General features: G+C 33.5%; 1 protein-coding gene across 3 annotated transcripts in view; it reads right to left on the bottom strand.

Moving 5' to 3' along the window:
- Window positions 1–20,854, bottom strand: part of LOC110019325 (serine/arginine-rich splicing factor RSZ21A-like) — a 44,218-nt gene that overhangs the window by 12,862 nt on the left and 10,502 nt on the right. For all 3 annotated transcript variants that reach the window (XM_020716949.1, XM_020716948.1, XM_020716950.1), the window contains exons 2-4: window positions 14,352–14,440; window positions 12,505–12,691; window positions 12,346–12,411 (exon numbers count right to left, since the gene is read on the bottom strand). In XM_020716949.1, coding sequence (XP_020572608.1) covers window positions 12,346–12,411; window positions 12,505–12,691; window positions 14,352–14,440 — 342 coding nt within the window. The remainder of the gene's footprint in view (window positions 1–12,345; window positions 12,412–12,504; window positions 12,692–14,351; window positions 14,441–20,854) is intronic.

Below are 20,854 nucleotides of genomic sequence, written 5' to 3' on the forward strand. Positions count from 1 at the left end.
ATATAAAATTTTAATGAGGTATGAGAACTGCTTCACTACAACAGTAAGTGAGATTGATCGAGAATGAACTTGGGACATGATCCATGCAATAAAAAAAGATTGAAGAGGGGAAAACCAAATAATATCTGATGAACCGTAAATCAGCTCCTCCACAAGACTAGATTCAGTAACAAAGCTCCCCAGGCATTTTACCACAACGACAGCTTCCTCACATGTAAAGCACGTGCCCTTGGAACACAACCCTTCAGCTAAACGTGCCAACCATGATTCTTCATCAGAGCTAAGGATCAACCCAACCCAGCATTAGCGCGGGTAAATAGATGAACTCACAATACCTTTTCAATGCAGAGAAATAACTTTCACCAACGTTTTCAAATCAAAGAAAGAGCTCTCGGCCTTTTCTAACGTAAAGGATAACATTACCACTAGCGTTGATAATTATGTTCAAAACTATGAGCACATTCAATTATTGATTATATTTTAATAGATACCGAATTGACAAGAGAATAACTCGCTTGAAGTTACTTCAATTCAACTCAAAATAAATTAATTTCTATAAGCCTATATACGTATGCATCATCACAAATACATACACACACGTATAATGTACAAGCACTATATAGATAGACGAATAAATATACAACCACAAAAAAGATCTGTATATAATCATTCAAATATTTTTAAAATATGTTATAAATTAACAGATTTGGCTCAAATCAGAACATATATCTATTCAAAATAGGTTATTACTTATAATAATTGCAATTTGGGATTGACTCACTCTGTCATGATCCGACCCAAGGCTTGGAATTAACCAAGAAGGGTACAAATGATAGGACGGTGGAAATTGAAATTTTCTATAATCATTTTCTTTAACTAGCATTTAATTAACGAAAGAGCCATGAAAAAAAGAAAATTAAAGCAGTACAATTAAATTTACCTCATTACTGGTTGTTCGTGCATTTGATAAACATTTCATTATCTATCGCTCATCTTTTAATTCACTTAATTAAATCTGAAATATTAGTTTAGCATAATAGTGAGCTAACTATAGTCATTGAATCCTCACAATCCTAGATTATAGTAGCACAATGAAAGACAAAACAATTCGCATGTCAGTTAAGCCCTTAATAAATTAATAATAAAACATTTGCTAGGTTATAAATATGATCACTCATGATCTTTCATACTATTTAAGGTGTTTTACAATATAAATAAAATGTTTATATCATTTATATATGTATAATCATCACAGAAGTACCGTCTAAAAATTGTACTAGTTAAAGTACTTCAATACAAATATTTTTTTTCAACTTAGGTGCACGGACACCTTCATGTTCCCCCGCTAATATCATAAAGGGGAGACTTCATCATAGTAAAAAATACACATAAGCATTCCATGCGGTTCATATTATTCAAAATTTCATATCACTCAATAGATAGTATTTAATGCTAAAAATGCATAAAACACTTTATAATGGAGACTATAAACATTCATATTGAAATGACCGCTAAAATTTAAAATTAGATGAATCAATTACATTAATCAAGCATCAATAACAACTCATACACTGAATTAGAAGAAATACAAAAATGATAATATAATTTAAGAGTATGAGTAATCACCTCAATCATTGATGATTTTCAAATGATAATATAATATAACACTTTCTTCACTTATCTCCATGAAAATCTAAAATTAAATGCATAAAGAATAATTATTAATTTATTAGATGTTAATCTTATTATTAGAAGGTAATTTGTCTTTATTTTACCATTGATGTACCATGTAATAATGATTATTTTACTTTTATTATGCTAATTTTTATCCTCTTTTCATTATACAAATTTAATTACTTCTTTCAAGCAAATTAAACTAAATAAAATATTGTTAAAAAAAAGTTGGTCCTCCTAATTTAACTTTCTAATTATTTTAGGTAATTTATATCTTTTAAATTAGACTTTAAGATATATATAAATAAACATATTTTATATTATGTAACAATTTATTATTATTATTATTAATTACTTTAAATTCATTATATGCAACATTAGTTCCTAGACTAAATGACCAAACAATTTAAATAAATCAAAACCTAACATTTCTTTACTGCTACCGTCCTTTTCTCAAATTAAAAGTGAAACTTATCTAACTTAAATCCTAATTTTATTAAACCGCACTGCTAAAAATTAATAATAAAATAATTTCATAAATTAATATTTTAAAGCTTTACCTTTCAAAGGTCCGATCTCCCCTACTCGCAATTAGATATCCTGCTTCCTCCTCTGCATGGGAGATCCGCCTCCTACCTGCATGCACGAGAGATCCTTCCTCTCTTCTACTTTCGATCGGATAGAGCACCAATCCTCTACTTTGTGTCGTAGTTGAGGCCGTTTGGCTAGGGCACCAGCTCCCCTCTTCTTCTGCACAGACCAAAGACTCATGAGAAGTCTTCTCTCTTCTTCCTATCGCACGCCAAAACTAATCGACACAGTAGTTCAAATCCAAGCCTGATCATCTGCTTGATTTGGTTAACAAGATGACAACAAACTCTCTATTGCAAGCACACGAGGTCTGTCTTCTCTTCATCATCAATATCGCATGCATCGGGACAACTCTAGCCTTTAACCACCTCATCTCCTCTCTCGAACCATTTGAATGCAACGCATGCAAATATTCCTTCGGTCTTCTCCTACCACTCGCTCAAAAGGTTTGAAACCCTCACACGCTTTCTCTCCCTCTCGATCTCGACAATTAGAAAGGTTGTTTTGTTCCTCATTGTAAGGGTGAAAAATTCGCTTCAAATCCCTCTCTTTCATCTCCCTCGTGCTCTTCTTTTCAATTGTCGAAGAGACGAAAAATACTCGACTAAGATGCATTACAATTTTCCCAACTTATAAAATTTCATCCTCCCCAAGTCATACCTCATAAAGCAGGTAAACAAGAACTTTCCATACAATTCATGAAGAAAACTTGTGGTCAGTCCTTAAGATGCAAAGGGGTTGTTGTAAACAAAAATCTGACATAAGATGACTCAACTAAACTTCGCTCATCAACTGAAAGAGAATAACAAAATCAGGATAACAACATAACTCAAAGAAAGTGACAGCTAAAATGACACACAATTACTGAAGCAAGAACAATACGCTAGAAAAACACACTTATATGTAAGAAAAATGCCACTCATCAAACCCAATCATCATCAACAACAGTAGGTTCTTTAGGCTTACTATGAGAAAGGGAATAAACTTGATCAAATAGGTTGTTTTGGTTGAACTTGAGTAGGAGCTGAAGCGGTAGACTCTATCATTCCATGCTCGCCTGAAATTTTATGTGTAGGAGCTTCAACTGATTTCTGCTTTTCTGATATTTTTTGGCCTAAGTGATGACCAATATCTCGTTATATGACCAGGCCTACGACAACATTAGCATATATGTGAGCCCAACAAACATTCACCTTTATATTGTTTCCACATTTGGCACAAGTAACTACGATAATATGAAAAGTGCCACCATTGAATTTATCAGAGCTAAACTTGGGCTTCATCCCATTGGATCACTCTAATCGGTTCAGTACCTCTCCCTCATCAAAATTCTTTCTCTGGTGCATATTTTTACGCTTCTGGTGAGTTGATAATCGATCTCCCCTCCTCTACCTTGTTCCAGTAATACTAAGTATTTATAGATCCCCAAAGGCACCAAAGGATGTTAAATCAAATCCTTTAATCCCAAGGAATCAATAGCACTTTTTTTCGCGGAAGCAATCAACTGTGAGACACACTTAATAGTCTAGTGAATTATGTTTCGTATTGCATGATTGTTTTCTCTCCTTGTACCAATCCGATAAATTTGTCTTGCATTTGTTTTCGAGCCAATAAGAGTACAAACCACTCATTGAATAGCTCCACAAACTCCACCTAATTTCATATTGGGTATGTCCCTTAATCTGTCCTAGCACTGCACATGTCATCACCTTTCAGCTTCTCCATCCAACACAAATGTAACTAACGACACTCCGGACAAACCATATTATATAATATCTTCTCAATTTACATCATTCAATTCTCTGCTCAATTCAATATTCAGTTCCTTAAAATAACGATAAACGCAGATTTGGAAATATCTTTAAGTACTTATCCACTACAACTGTCTCATTCCCACTAATTTGTGGTTTGGACTCTTTAATCAATTGTGACATCAATGTCATCATCTGAGTTAGGACATTCGTGTTCACATGTATAATAGGTTGTAGTTCAACATTTTCTGTCGGGCTTCATTCTTCAATACTTCCAGACTTATCCCTTTGTCTGAATAGATATAATTATTAATTTTAGTAAATTAAATTTTTTCAATTTTTATTATTATTAAAATTTTCTTCTAGTTATCTTATTGACTCTTTCAACAAGATTACATTTATTAATCATAAACATTGGCTTTGATACCAAGGATTCAAATTAATCAAAACGGGTACAGACGGTCAGACGACGAGAATTAATTTTTTTTTATATTCATTTTTTTATAGCTAACATTTAATTAATGAAAGAACCACTAAATAAATTAAATTAAAACAGTAAAATTAAATTTACTTCAATACTAGTTATCTACGTCTTTTATAAACATTTCTTATTTTATCGTTCATCTTTTAAATCACTTAATTAAACATAAAATATTAGTTTAAAATAACTGTGAGCTAACTATAGTCAGTGAATACATAAACTCCTAGACTGCAGTAACCATTAATAAATCAGCAATAAAACATTTGTTAGCTTAGAAATATATTCACTCATGATCTTTGCAATATCTGTACAATTTATATATGTATAATCATCACAGAAGCAGTGTCTAAAAACTATACTGGTTAAGATATTTCGATATCAATATTTTTTTATATTTACGTGCATGAATTCCTTAACGTTCTCCTGCTAGTATTATAAAAGAGTGACTCCATCATCGTCAAGCTTATAAATAAAATCAATCCATGTGAATCATATTATTCAAAATTTCATATCACTCAATGGGTAATATTTAATAATATAATGCATAAAACACTTCAAAAAGAGAGATTATAAGCATTCAAATCAAAATGATTGATAAAATTTAATAATAAAATAATCAATTACATTAATCAAGCATCAATACAACTCATATCACTGGTTTAAAAGAGATACAAAAATTAAATTATAATTTAAGAATAGAGTACTCACCATAATCACTGATGATTCTCTTGTTAAATGTTCTCTTCACTTATCTCTAATGAAAATCTAAAGACATATGCATAAAAAATTATTAATATTTTATTAGATGTTAATCTTATTATTAAAAGGACATTTACCTTTATTTTACCATTGATGTACCATATAATAATAATTATTTTGATTTTTCTTATGCTAATTATTATCTTCTTTTCAAAGTATAAATTTAATTATTTCTTTTAAACAATTTAAACTTAATAAAATATTGCCAATAAAAAGTTAATCCTCCTAATTTAACTTTCTAATTACTTTATGTAGTTACATCTTTCAATTAGGTTTTAAGATTAAAATAAATATTATACATTTATATTATGTAACAATTTATTATTATTATTATTATTGTTATTATTATTATTATTATTATTATTATTATTATTATTATTATTATTATTATTATTATTATTATTATTATTATTATTTTCTTTGAATTCATTATTTGCAACATTAGTTCATACATTTAAAACCCAAACAAAACTTAAATAAATCAAACCCTATCCTTTCTTTGTTATCGCCACTTTTATCTCAAACCAAAAGTAAAACATTTATAACTTACATCCCGATTTAATTAAACCTTAATATTAATAATTAATAATTAATAATATAATAAGTTAATAAATTAGTATTTTAAAACGCTTACCATTCAAAGGTTCAGTTTCCCTTACCCGCACACAAAGATCTTTCTTCCTCTGCACGCGAGTTCCGCTTCCTACCTACATGCATGAGAGCTCCTTCCTCTCTTCTTCCTTCTATCCGCTAGGGCACCATTCCTCTTCCCTCTGTCGTAGTTGAGGTCGGCTAGCATAGGCATGAGCTTCCCTCCTCTTTTGCACGCGCACAGGACTCATGAGAAGCCTTCCGTCTTCTTCATATCGGACATCGAAACTCATCGGCACAGTCCTTTGAACGCAAGCCCAATCATTTGCTCGATTTGGCTCGCCAGACGACGATGATCTCTTTGTTGCAAGCACATGAGGTTCGTCTTCTCCCCATCATCAATATCGCATGTGTCGGGACAATCCTGGCCTTTAACCACCTCGTCTCCTCTCTCGAGCAGTTCAAATACCACGCATGCAAGTACTCCTTCGATCATTTCCTACCACTCGCTCAAAAAGTTTGAAAACCTCACACACTTTCTCTCCCTCTCGATCTCACCTTTGTCTGCCTATAAGAGTCTAAAAGTCGTTTTATTAGAAAAGTGGTTTGTTCCTCCTTATAAGGGTGAAATGTTGCTTAAACTCCCTCTCTTGTCTCCCCCATACTCTAATTTTCAATTGTTGAGGACACATAAAAGCTCGAGTAAGACAGAAGCAAGGAGTCGAACAGTCGAAAAGGGAGGAGACGAAGTGAGAAGTGTCGGGAATTCAAAAAGGTGAAGTTTGCCTTATAAAGTGTCGAAAGACTTACCTACTAAGCTGAGTTGCTTGTCTATGGTGAAGGAACATGAGAGGGAGGAGCTTTCGTATGTGTAGAAGAGACGAGGCTTGCGTGCAATGGTAGAAGAAGGCTACGTAGGAAGTTTTGGTGTTAAACAGAAGAGGCGAGACACTCGACAAGGGTGACAAAGCCTGGGGAAGTATCGACGTCGAACTTCGAGTGGTTCGTTGCGGAGAAGTAAGGAGCGAAGCCGAGCCTCGAGCATAGTAAACTGCATCTCTATCTTAGAGTTTTTGACAAAAAGAGAGGTGAAGTTTTAATATTTTAGTTAAGGTATTTAATAAAACTTTATATATATATAGGGTATGCACAAGAGTGGGCAAATTATAGAGGAATTAAGTTGATGTGTCATACTTTAAAATTATGGGAGAAGATTATGGGAGAGGATAATTGAACATAGGTTAAAACGTATTACAAAGATTTCTCATAATCAATTTGGATTTATGTCGGGCAGGTTAACCATGGAAACTATGCATTTATTGAGAAGTTTGATGGAGAAGTTCAGAGATAAGAAGGAGAATCGACATTAGATTTTTATTGATTTAGAAAACGCTTATGAGAAGGTTCCAAGAGATATCATTTGGAGAGTTCTTGAGAAGAAAGGTGTTGATATGACTTATATTCAAGTCATTAAAGATATGTATGCTAGAGCTGTTACTTGTTCGAACCAAAGGAGGATTGCCCAAATATTTTCCTATTTCTGTTGGATTACATCAGGGATCGGTTTTAAGCTCATATCTTTTTGCTTAGTTATGGATGGTCTTACTGGACATTTACAGGAGGATGTTTTTTGCTGATGATATCCTTCTTGTGGATAAGACGAGAGAAAAAGCCTCGGAAAAACTTGAATTATGGAGGTCTACATTGGACTCTAAAGGCCTTCATTTGAGTAGAACTAAAACTAAATACATATAATGTAATTTTAGTAGTAGTAGCTTTAGTGACAAAAGTGTATCTTTGAGTGATCAAATTATTAAAAGTTGTGAACGATTTAGATATCTCGAGGTATGTTGTTCAAAACGACGGTGATATAGATGAAGATGTTAATAGTAGAATTCAAGTTGGTTGGTTGAAGTGGAGGAATGCTTCAGGGCTTTTGTGTGATAGAAAAGTACCGCCTAGACTGAAAGAAAAATTTTATAAGATTGTGGTGAGACCTGCTGCTCAATGATGTTAGCATTTAAAAGAGAAGCATAATACTAAGTTAAGTGTTGTCGAGATGAGAATGATTATAAGGATGAGTGGTTTTACACTTAAAAGACAAAATGTGAAATGAATATATCCGTGATAGGGTTGGTGTAGCTCCTGTGCCGGACGAAATTAGAGAAAGTCGCCTTAGATGGTTTGGTCACATCAAGCGTCGACCATTTGATGATCCGATTAGGAGAGTAGATGTTTTAGATTCGACTTATGTTAAGAAAGGCAAAGGTAGCCTAGGAAGACTTGGGCATATTGTATAAAAAATGATCTTAATTTATTAGAACTAAATGAAAATATAACACTAAATAGGACGCAATGGAGAAAGAGGATTCATGTACCCGACCCTACGTAGTGGGATTAAGTCTTTGTTGTTGTTGTTGTGTGTGTGTGTTTATATATAAGTAATCTAGAATTGTCGTATTTATTATTCACACTGAATGACTATTTTGTTTGTCGTTTATGTTTTAATAAATAGTTGTTATTTACTGAGTTTGATCTATTAAACTCACCCGTTGATATTTTTATATAACAGGTTTCATTCAACCAGTTCTAGAACTGGCCTTAGAGGATCAAACTTTTCAATTCTAGATTTCTATTTGATATTTTCAGTATTTATTTTAGTTATTATTTTTGTCTTTTTGGGGATTTGATTAGTATTTTTCTATTGTTATTTCAGTTTATTTCAATCAGTTTTCTTGTTGTTTGTTCAGTTGTATTAGTTGAACCCTTATTTGTGGAATAAAAATTATATTTTCTAATTTATTTCTATTGCTACTTCATACAATCCACCTTTTGAGAATGCAAAACTGGTTTAATTCATTTCATCATACTCCTCCCCTATGTCAACTAATTTCATCTTCTATTGTCACTAATACCTCAAGGTATAAGCTTTTGCTTATATAAAGCACTAGCCATTTGAGAAGAAATAGGATTAGAGGAGTCTAGAGAGAAGCTTTAAGATTTTAGAGAGATAATCATGGTGAAAAATGACCAGAACAAAAGTTCTTAGGTATTTATAGTGAGGATTTCTTACCTTAATGAGGCATCTAATAAAAAACATTTTGGGAAATTATCATGAAATTGTGATATCTAGTGCCATTATATATAATCAGCATGATACAGTATTCAAGCAATTTATATTATTTAACCAAATTATATCCTTTTAGCCGATAAAGAAGGCATCACTCCCCAATCTTGATGTCCCAACACACCGCCACAAATGGAGACAACTTTAAGCTACCACAACTCTCCACTTCCATAATAAAAATCCTAAAAGAAACTAGGGAGACACCATCCTAACCCTACATAATTGCCTAACAGAACCCCGTCTAAAATGAATGATTTCAAAATCACCTAAACTACCTCACTTTCTTCAAAAAAATTTTCTTAAACTATTTGATTGGGCCTCCTAAGTACATATTCCTAAATAATAATGACAAATGGGTATAAATGATATACTCCAACCAACAAAATTCCTTCATCAAACAATTTAACATTTAATATTAAACAACAATAATTCTCTAATTAGAATTATTTTCAAAGGAAGAATAATCAAATAAAAAATAATTCTAACAAACTTAAAATTTTTCCCTTCACTGTTCAACCATCCATATATAGGCATAATAATAGCATGATCTCACAAAGATTAACTCATCAATTACTAAATCACTCAAAGTCAATACATTAAGGACAAAGCACATTCACTCTATTGCAAGTTCAAGAGTAAAAGCCCATGTAAAGTAACATTTTTACATCTAACAATAATCATTTTTAACTAGTTGCTTTACGGAAAGATGTTGACACTCCCTGCATACCCCATAGCCTAATAAAAAACATCTTTCTCTCATGAAGCCATCCTTACAAATATTAACACCAAAATTCGACAAAACCTATTTAAGATTTTAGTAAATAAGATTAGAAAGAAGACAATAAGTAAAGAGATAAATGTCCTAAAAAAATCATACTTGGAAGATAGTTCAAGTTACCGAAGAGAAAAAAAGAATGCAGGATGTAAGTTAGCTTTTACATAGAACTATCAAGTAGATGGAAGTGTAGAAAGGTCAAAAGCCAAGTCAGTGGCAAAAAGTTACACACATTCCTATGAAGTTTACTACGATCCTTATTTGTCTCATGAAGCCTTCCATACAAATATTAACACCATTAAATTTCCACAAATCCTATTTAATATTTTAGTAAATAAGATTAGAAAGAAGGCTATAGTAAAGAGATAAATGCCCTTAAAAATCACTATTGGAAGAAGGTCAAATTACCTAAGAGGAAAAAAGGAATGTAGGACGTTAAGTTAGCTTTCACATAGAACTACTAAGTAAATGGAAGTGTAGAAAGGTCAAAAGCCAAGTTAGTGGCAAAAAGTTATACACAATTCTATGAAGTTTACTACCAGAAAACATTTGCTCAAATTGCATAAATGAACATATTCATATCCTGATGTCCATGGCTACTATACTTGGACGATCTAGCAACAATATGACGTAAAGAAAGCATTTTGCCTAATGATAAAGAATTTTTTACCAATTTCCTACTACGATTAAACAACTATTTTTCAAAAAACAAGGTATGCAACCTCGATGACCATAACTTGGAAAATTCCCAAAAGCTTTTATGCAGAGATATAAACAAAGTCAAAGAGACCAAACACTCTTTAGAAAATACTAAATCAAACGGATAATGATAATTCTTGTGTGTTGATGACATAATTGTTATAGGTGATGATAATAAACAAAAGAAATATTTTAAAAACTCATTGTACTTCAAGATAAATAATTTGACAAAGTTTAAACACTTTAACATTAAAATAGCTCAATCAGTAAGAGACATTTATCTCGCAACAGAAATATAACATGGATCTATTAAGCAAAATAAATATGAAAAAACACATACTATGAAACTCTAATAAAACCAAGCTAAAAATCGGACATTGATAGGAAAAAAACATAAGTCGATAAAGGACTATCAAAGGTTATTTAAAAAACTAATTTATTTATCCATAGTCATCTTGATATTACATTTGCAATAATTCTCAATAGTAAATTTATGTATAAATCAAATGAGTTTCACCTCTAGGCTACTAATAGAGTTCTCAGGAAAATTCAATTTTGGAGAAGGAATCCTCTACCAAAAAAATATGAAACTCAACATGTGCTACTACTAGAACATAAATGATCAACTTGAGAATATTGTGCATTACTCGGAAGTAATCTTACAACATGAAGAAGAATGGAACAATATGTTGTCTCAAGAATAAGTGCAGAATCCTAGTTTAAAGTAATTGTCTAAGAAATTTGTGAACCATTGTGAATAAAAATTATACTTGAAGATCAAAAAATTAAATGAGAATGGTTTATAAGGTTATACTTTGACAACAAGTTTATTATTAGGATTGCTCAAAATTCAATGTAATACAACCCTAATAAATGTTTTTTGAGATAGATGCTTCATAAAAGAAGAGGGAGATTTACATACATACCACATAATTCTTATTTATTTACATATCTAGCACTAAAACTTTGGCATTTACATACATAACGTCAAAATCTTTAATTTCACATTAAAATTACCATTAACATGAACTTTTCTATAGTAAAATTTAAAATTTATCACACATAATTTGTTGTGATTGTAATATTAATTGTTACATACATAAATATAAAAAATTAGATGTTAGACATAATTGCATAAGAATTATGTAATACGGATGTAAATCCTCCAAAAAAAAAATTTTAAAAATGGGTTTGACTTGAACTGCAAAAACACGTATTTATTAAAGGTCTTTGCATTCTCGGCGATGAAAGATTTCTACGAACCAATTTAAGTGGGAGTGTTGAAGCATACAGCTCCGTCAGTTGGAGGCAGACATTTACAACTGGATTGAAAATAGAAAAAAAGAAACCCATTGATCGCTAAACACAGGTACCAAGTAGACAAATGTAAGGCTAACCAAAAAAATAGAAAATTCCAAAAATTGCCATGCTGGCTACAATGATTTCCACCAAGAAATATTTGGGACAAAGTTTTAATTGGTTTTAATTATTACTATGTAAATTTATAATACAATTTAGACAGCTCTATCTATGAAAAAAGCTAGTATGAGTGATAAAATAGCAGCATTTGAAATTCTCCTCTTCAACATGAAAGGTTGTTTCCTTTCAAATTTAATCACAATGATAACTTTTAAGGATTTGTTCAGGAAAGACTCTCATTACGCAAATTATGCTTGTGCATGTGAACAGCATTTCCCAAACAGTGACCATAGAACCTTTCAATTCAAAAGCTTCAAGTCCTTGCATTTGAAACAGGAAAAAAGCATATTAAAAAGAAGTGTTTATGCATTGTGGTTGCAACTTACATTTGCTGCTATGCAAGCTATCAGTATGCCGATGGATGCAAATCCCCAAAAATAAAAAATAAAAAAAAACCAAACGAACAGTTCTATGGTACCTTTCATTAAGTTGATCAGCATGTTGACGGGATCTACTCCGGCTGCGTCTTCTTTTGGGGATGTCCCTAAACAGAAAATTTTAATTAATACTGCTAGACAAAAATGTGGTAAACTGCACAAGAATTAATAGTTTCAATAACCCAAAATGAACCTACAACCTGCTCATGTGTGCCCTCGAATGAGGGCTTGAACTCCTTCTAGAACTTCGTGATGCCCGAAATCGACAATCTCTGGTATTGTGACGATGTGAACCGCACTCTTGACATCTAGTGTCGCGACTTGATGACCTGCTTCTTATTCCGCCTGAAGATCTTCGAGACATCTCTACACGCCAACCATGCTTTCCTGAGAACACAAGTAATGTGTAAAAATCAAACAGAAGATTCTAGGAAAGAGAAAAAATGGTGTATTCCACATCAAGAATGGTTCATTTTACAAGAAAAAGCGACCTTTATACAATCCATCATGCCGTGTCTAAAAAATATAATTCTCAAATATGAGAGCAAATAGAATTAATTATTATTAATTCTATTAAAGAGAAATACACATTAGAAATGCTAATTTAGAGTGCAAGAAACAATCAGTACTTTATAACATCAAGTAGAAATGCTTGCTCTTGGATATAAAATGTATAAACCAGCAGCACAATTATAATCTAAACATTATGCAACCACAAAGAAATATAAGTAAAAGGATGAACGAACACACAAAATTATACCCCTGATGTTTATAAGCAAGACTTGTAGCTATAAATTGTGCGCTATAATTTGGGGGCTACCTACTTCAAGGGACACTGGCTAATTGGGGTGAATACTCAGATTGACTAGAAATAGCTTAGCAGAGCCCTAAACCTCTGTTATTAGCCCATCTATATTTGTATTATAACCAACGTCACTTGGGGCCAAAGCCAACTTCCAGATTCTTCAATATTTTTCTGTTTAAACCTGTTAATATGATGTACTTCTATCGGTGCTTGGGACAAACTGAGAAGGGGGGCATGCCTCACCAGAATGTCAGATATAGGCAGAGGAGCAGGCCACGGAGAGGAAATGGGGAAAATGAAGCAGCCGGAGATCGCGTCGGAGTTGGGGCAGGGCTTCTGCACTGGACGAAAAAGTCCAATCAGAAGAGGAAGAAGAGAGCGTCGAGGAGGAGCTCAGCAGTCGTACAGGAAGGAGGGGGTGCAAATTGTGAAAGACAGGATGCGGTGCACGGCAGGGCCTGAGAAGTGATGTAGAATTGGAAAGTAAATAAATATTATATTATGGCATACACAAGGATAACAATCTGAAAATAAATAAAAAAATTAAATGATTTTGGTACATACAAAAATGAAAGATGGAACAGGCATGTTAGACAAGGCCCAATTAGTTTTCACACCATAGTGTACAGCTGGCAAAGCTTTCACAAGGAAAATATTTTATTATTATTGAAGCTCGAGCTACCAGGCCTTTACCATGACAACGACCAGGCCAAAGGATGGCATAACTAGAACCAGTTATTAGGCTTCCCATAATATGCTGCATAAAGTAAGCTTAACTAGCCATCAGTTTGATTAACAGGTGTCAAGAAACAAAAAGAACTTCCTACTAATAACATGAAAATACATGGCCTCTTTCAGTCCGCACAACATGCACAAACGATTACAAAGTTAAAGGAGCGGTTGCTAAATCTGAGGCATCATTCCCAGCTAGCTGAACATACAAAGCAAGATACATAAAATATACTATCTGTTCCTTAGAACTACAATGTAATGTATAGCTTCTTCAGCCTTCATTAAAAATAAATAAATAAATAAACATTACTAAGAAAAAAAACTGTAATTGTAAAATGATTTTTTAGGCAATGCTTCACACTTAATTTAACTAAAACAATTGGACATATTAGATAATCAAGGAGAGAAAAAACAAAAATAAATCAATAATCCATATCTAGAGGTAACCCATCAGATGTAATATTTTAGAGGAGAAACAGAATTTTGAAGGAGTTACGTAAGCATTCTTACCATCTAAAGCAGCAACAGCATCATGTGCTTCCTGACGACTATCAAATTCAACAAATGCATAACCCGGTGGATTCCTTGCTATCCATATACTATGGTAAGCCATGTCAAAAAGATCAGAATTAAGATTCATGATACCGGCAGAAGCCATATAATATATAAGCTAATGGCAGATTATCTAGATAAAAAAGAAAGACTATGCATGCCTAAAATGGCAACATCCAGAGCAAGAAATAAAACAGATGGTAAAAATTGAAAAGTTATATAATCATTAGATTTGTCATTGGTCAGCTGTATGAATCTTTAACCATTCACCCGCTATTGGATGTTAGACGGGTTGCTAAGTCTGTACAAAATATTTTCCTGCTTTCTAACCAAGTTTTCTTTGATCTACAGCTTTTCCATCTTATGCATTTGCATTAATTCTGTATCATATCCTTATTGACGCATCTTGTGCTCTTCTGTGTAAATGCTCAAATTACCATATTCAACTGTCTACAACATCATTCATAACAAGTGCTACTATAACAATCTATCAAATACTATAATGTTGTGTCTTTCTCTTTAGAGGTCTACCACACGTCCATCTAAATGTTTTCATTAAAATCTACGACTTTATGATAACAAAAAGAAAGAGAATGATATTCTCCAAAAGTGGCTTAAAAATTTGCGTCTCTGCCAGAGGTAATGGTTATGGGGATCCCATTTAACTTTACAATTCCCTGAAGTATAACTCAGTGAAATAAGATGCGGCCAATGTGCAGTGGCAGGGCACAAAATGTGTCATTTTTGAAAATCAGCCTACGACCACCATTACAAAATCTTTGTTCCTCTGTGACTTGGGGAGACCTAGTAAGAAGTTCATACTGATATCCACCCAATCTGATTCTAATACTGGTAACGGAGTATATAATCTTGTATTCTGCCCTCTTGTATTTGCCAAATGGCAAATTCTGCATTGTCAGACGTGGCACTCCATATCCTTTGTTAGTCGGGGACAAAAGAAGTGTTCTTTGGTGAGGGTGAGAGTTTTGTCCCTGCCAAAATGGCCTGCGAGGCCTACATTATGGTTCTCTTGTACAATTGCTTCTCTCAAAAAGCATCTTAAAATAGTTTATTGTGGTAAAACAAGTAGGCATAGAGGTGATTAATAAGTGGCGTCGTCTTAGTGCATCTGCGACGCGGTTCTAGCTCCAAGCTTTATGTTTAAGTATGAAATTAAATGATGCCAAAAATTATACCCAGGTTGCGTGTCAGCTTTCCAACTTACTCTTAACTGTTCAAAAAATTTAAGGATCCATGAGCTGTGAATAATGTGAACTCAATTGTCAAAAGGTAGTAACTCCAGTGATCAAGGGCTCTTACGATCGCGTATAACTCTATCATATGTTGAGTATTTACTTCTGGTCTCGTTAAGTTTCTCACTGAAGAAAGCAATGGGGTGACTGGTCAAGGGCTCTTACGATTGTGTATAACCCCTATTACAATGTTTGAATCATCACATTCTACTTCAAATAATTGTGTGAAATCCGAAAAGGCTAGAACTGGCGCATGTGTTGAAGCTAGTCTAAGAGGTGCTTGGTCACGTGAACTCCTAGCTCTTTAAAAGCTCGGTTAGGGGAGCGGTAATAGTGCTAAAATTTATGATAAAGCGACAGTTTCAAAAACTGTCTCAGTTCGGTGAACGATCGTGGTGTGGTCCAGCTTATAATGGCTTCGATTTTATTGGGTCCATTTTAATATATGTGCTAGATGCGATGTAACTCAGAAAGCATACTTAATTCGTCATGAAAGTGTATTAATTTGGATGGGCAAATAATTTTTCATTACGTAGTACTTCAAATATTGTCGTAGGTGTTGCAGGTGTCCCTCCTCAGACTGACTGTATACCAGTATGTCGTCAAAGTAGATTACAATGAATTGCTCGATGTGGTTGTGAAATATCTTATTCATTAATCTCATGAAAGTGTTGGACGCATTTGACAGACCGAAGAGCATGAATGTCCACTCATATAATTCGTGTCTTGAAGACAGTCTTCCATTTGTCGTCTAACCTCATCCGTATCTGGTGGTACCCACTTCGTCAGTCGATCTTTGAGAACAGAGTTGCTCCGTGTAATTGGTCTAAGGGGTCATCTAAGCGATGTATTGGGAAGCAGTATTTGATAATTATTTTGTTGATGGCTTGGCTATCGATACACATCCACCATAAGTCATCTTTCTTGGGTACCATTAGGACGGGCTCATCGCACGTACTAGTACTTTCTCTAACTAACTCTCTAGTGATGAAATCTTGCATTTGTCGTTGTAGTTCCTCATACTTTGTCTGTCTAAGCATGTATGTGGGTCAATTTGGTAAGACAAATCCTGGTACAACTTCTATGGCATGTTGGATGTCCCACAATGGTGGTAGTCCCTCTGGCAAACTATTTGCCATCTTAGAAGTATTGTAGAAGTTCTGGTATCATGTACTCATCTTCTGACGCTCGAGTAGGACTAGGGCTAGTGTCATTGAGGCATTTCGAACTGACTGCATGAAAGTGGCTCGCGAAACTACTACTTCCTCAGTGTCACCTACTCCTCTTGTGTCCTTACTTGGTAGTAACACAATGTGTTTTCCATCCTTCTTGAATGAGTTTATATTTTTTAAGCATCGTCGTATTGTCATGGTCATCCTAGGAGGATAAGACATGCGTTCATGGGAATGACGTCACAACATACTTGTTCCTTTAATGGGTTGCCTATTGAGAACTAAACAAAGCACTGTTGATCCACGTGGATTTCATTTCCTTTTTTTAGTCAAGGGAGGGAATAGGATTGAGGATGTTTATGTGTGTGTAATTCCAACTTTGTCATAATTAGTGTAGAGACTGACATTTTCACAACTTCCACTGTTTTTATTAGGCTGCAAACCTTGTCTTTATTGTACACTTTCTGTGAAAGATGTTGTGTTTTAGCCATGACTGATCACATGTTGGTTCTGACTTTAAAACTCACCATATGACTACTGATTCGCCTTCTTCTTCAAGGAGTTGAAGTTCTTCGGAATTTTCCTCTGACTCCTCATCCTCGCTTTTCTTGATGACACCTTAATCTGTGAAAGAGACAATTCGGATTGTGGGATAGCTGGATGTGATATGACTGTAACCATGACACCTGAAACACTTATGGCTAGGCCTTCTCAAGCTTCTTACTGCTTGGATCAGCTTTCGCATTCCCGCCCATTGGTTTCCCTCTTCCTGGAACGCCCTTGTCAGTAGTTGTAGTTGTTGGTGTTAGCTTGTATGAGGTTTGCTGTCGGAAGGAAGGCTGGTGTCTGGCCTACTTCTGTTGTCTTTCTACTTTTAAGGCCAAGGTTTGGACGTCACCCACCGATCAATAATGTTGCAGTTGAACCACATTGCCAATGGCCGACTTTAAGCCTCCAAGGTGGCGGGCGATAGTATGTTTCTCCTGTTCGACCAACTCACACTTTGTAACTGGTCGAATTTGGTTGTGAATTCCTCTACTGAAAACTCTCTCTGTTGTAGGTTGAACTTCAGGAACATATCTTGGCGGTAATGTGGCGGCAGGTATCTCCGCAGCAGCGTTTTCTTCATTTTGTCAAAAAAATCATGACATGAATCCTAAGCCCAGATGTGCCAGGGTGGATGTGAAAAGTGGATGATTGCGTTAGGTAGTCGGCAGCCAGCGTAAAACTTGTTGAATAAATCATTACATGAATCATTTTGATCATTGTGGAAGTGCTAGGGTGTCCCCTGGAAGCGACGGGTTTTATGACTAGAATACAGTGAAAAGTGTGCAAGGGCCACCATACCGGCACCCGGGTGTAGTATCAAATAAGCAAGGATTCTCACATTACGAACGGATGCGGGTAAAAAAATTTGCACATGAAACTAATGAAATTAATATTATGATAGGATCTTAGAATATAGGTGTTCTCAATGATTGCACATGAAACTAATGAAATTAATATTATGATAGTATCTTAGAATATAGGTGTTCTCAATGGTAAATTAATATAATTAGTTAATATTATGATCCATAGAAAAATTAATATCTTATGCATTCAAGAAACTAAATGAGTTGGATAAAATGCTAAGGAGATTGACAACTTAGATTTTAAACTTAGGAACTCTGGTAAGAGTCGCACTAGAAATGATGTAGGAGTAATTAAACATAAGAGTTTAAAAGATAATGTTGTAAAAACTAACAGAGTTGGAGATAAAACTATAGCCCTTAAAATTATTATTAATAAAATATATTTAATATTATAAATGTTTATGCTCCATAAGTAGGTTTAGTTATAGGGTCCAAATATAAATTCTGGAATGACTTAGAAGACTTTATAAAAATGATACCTCTTGAAGAAAATTGAAGAAAAAATCTTGAAGAAAAAATTTTTATTAGAGGAGATTTAAATAGACATGTCGGTAGAATGGTAGAAGATTTCAGAAATATTCATTGTGGCTACAGTTTTGGAGTGACTAATGAAGAAGGTTGAGTCATTATAGATTTTGCTTTAGCATATGATTTTGTCATTACTAATACTTTATTAAAGAAAAGAGATGAGCATCTTATTACTTATAAGAATGGATCTAATAAAACATAAATTAATTATTTTCTTATGAGAAGACTGGATCGTCGAGATTGTAAAGATTGTAAGGTCAATCCAAGTGAGGATTTCAGTACCCAACATCGATTATTAGTTCTAGATTTTAAGATGATGAATTGTAAAATAAAGAATACAAGGACTTGTCATCGTAGAATTAGATGGGAGAACCTAAAAGACTCAAATAAAATTATTTGTATGAGTAAAATTCAAGATTTTAAAATTTGGAATATTCACGAAGAAGCAGAATGTTATGTGAGATAAAATAATAAATACTATTAAAAAAGTAGCAAAAGATGCACTCAGAGAATCAAAAGAAAAAAGTTTCTATAAATAAAAATAGTTAATGGTGGAATGATAATGTGCAAGAAAAGATAAAATATAAGAAGTTATGTTATAAAAACCCGTTTAAATGTAAAAAGCTTAGAGAACTGAGAAAAATATCAAACGGAACAAAGAGAGTCTAAAGAAACAATCTGTGGCGCTAAAAATTTTGCTTTTAGTGATATTCATAATAGATTAGATGTTAATGAAGGTGAAAAATATATGTATGTGAAAAATATATGTATAAACTAGTCAAACAAAGATAAAAGAAAAGTAAAAATTTTACTCAAATAAAGTGCATAAAGATGAAAATCAAAAGATGTTTTTCTTAGAAAAAATTATTCAACATAGGTGGGTGAGTTATTTTATAAACTTTTTAACGAAGTTTCTCAAAATTCGATCAACCTTAGTGATTTTAATATCATTAATAATAATAAAACGTTTCATTTTTACCGTCGCATTAGTAAAAAAGAAGTTGAGGAGGCATTAAAGAAAACCAAGAATGGAAAGTTTGTAGGACTTGACGATATCCCAATTGAAGCGTGGAAACATTTAAGAAATTATGGAGTTTCTTGGCTTACTAAATTCTCTAATATTATTTTAAAAATTAAAAAGATGCCCGAGAAATGGAGAAAGAGTATTTTGATCTCCATTTCTAAGATTAAAAGGGATGCACAAGAATGTGCAAATTATAGAGGAATTAAGTTGATGTGTCATACTTTAAAATTATGGGAGAGGGTAAGTGAACATAAATTAAGACGTATTACAAAGGTTTTTCATAATCAATTTGGATTTTTGTCGGGCAGGTCTACTATGGAAGCTGTACTGGAGAAGTTCGGTTTGATGGAGAAGTTCAGAGAAAATAAGGAGGATCTACATTTGATTTTTATTGATTTAGAGAAAACTTGTGATATGATTCCAAGAGATATTCTTCGGAGAGTTGTTGAGAAGGAATGATATGACTTATATTCAAGTCATTAAAGATATGTATGCAATAGTTGTTATTTGTGTTCGAACTGATGGAATATTGACCAAATAATTTCCTTTTTCTATTGGATTACATCAGGGATCGTGTTTAAGCTCATATCTTTTTGCTTTAGTTATGGATGGTCTTACTGGACATTTAAAGGAGGATGTACCTTGGTGTATGTTTTTTGCTGATGATATCCTTCTCGTGGATAAGACGAGAGAAAAAGCCCTAGAAAAACTTGAATTATGGAGGTCTACATTAGAGTCTAAAGGCCTTCATTTGAGTTGAACTAAAACTGAATACATGGAATGCAGTTTTAGTAGTAGTAGCTCTAGTGACAAAAGTGTAACTTTGGGTGATCAAATTAATAAAAGGTGTGAACGATTTAGATGCCTCAGGTCTGTTGTTCAAAGCAGTGGTGATATAGATGGGGATGTTAATAGTAGAATTCAAGTTGGTTGGTTGAAGTGGAGGAATGCTTCAGGCCTTTGTGAGATAGAAAAGTACCGCTTATACTAAAATGAAAATTTTCTAAGATGGCGGTGAGGCCTGCAATGGTTCATGGCGCTGAATGTTGACCTTTAAAAGAGATTTAAAAGA

The sequence above is a fragment of the Phalaenopsis equestris genome, unplaced genomic scaffold, assembly GCF_001263595.1.
Source record: "Phalaenopsis equestris unplaced genomic scaffold, ASM126359v1 Scaffold000054, whole genome shotgun sequence".
Taxonomy (NCBI): Eukaryota; Viridiplantae; Streptophyta; class Magnoliopsida; order Asparagales; family Orchidaceae; genus Phalaenopsis; species Phalaenopsis equestris.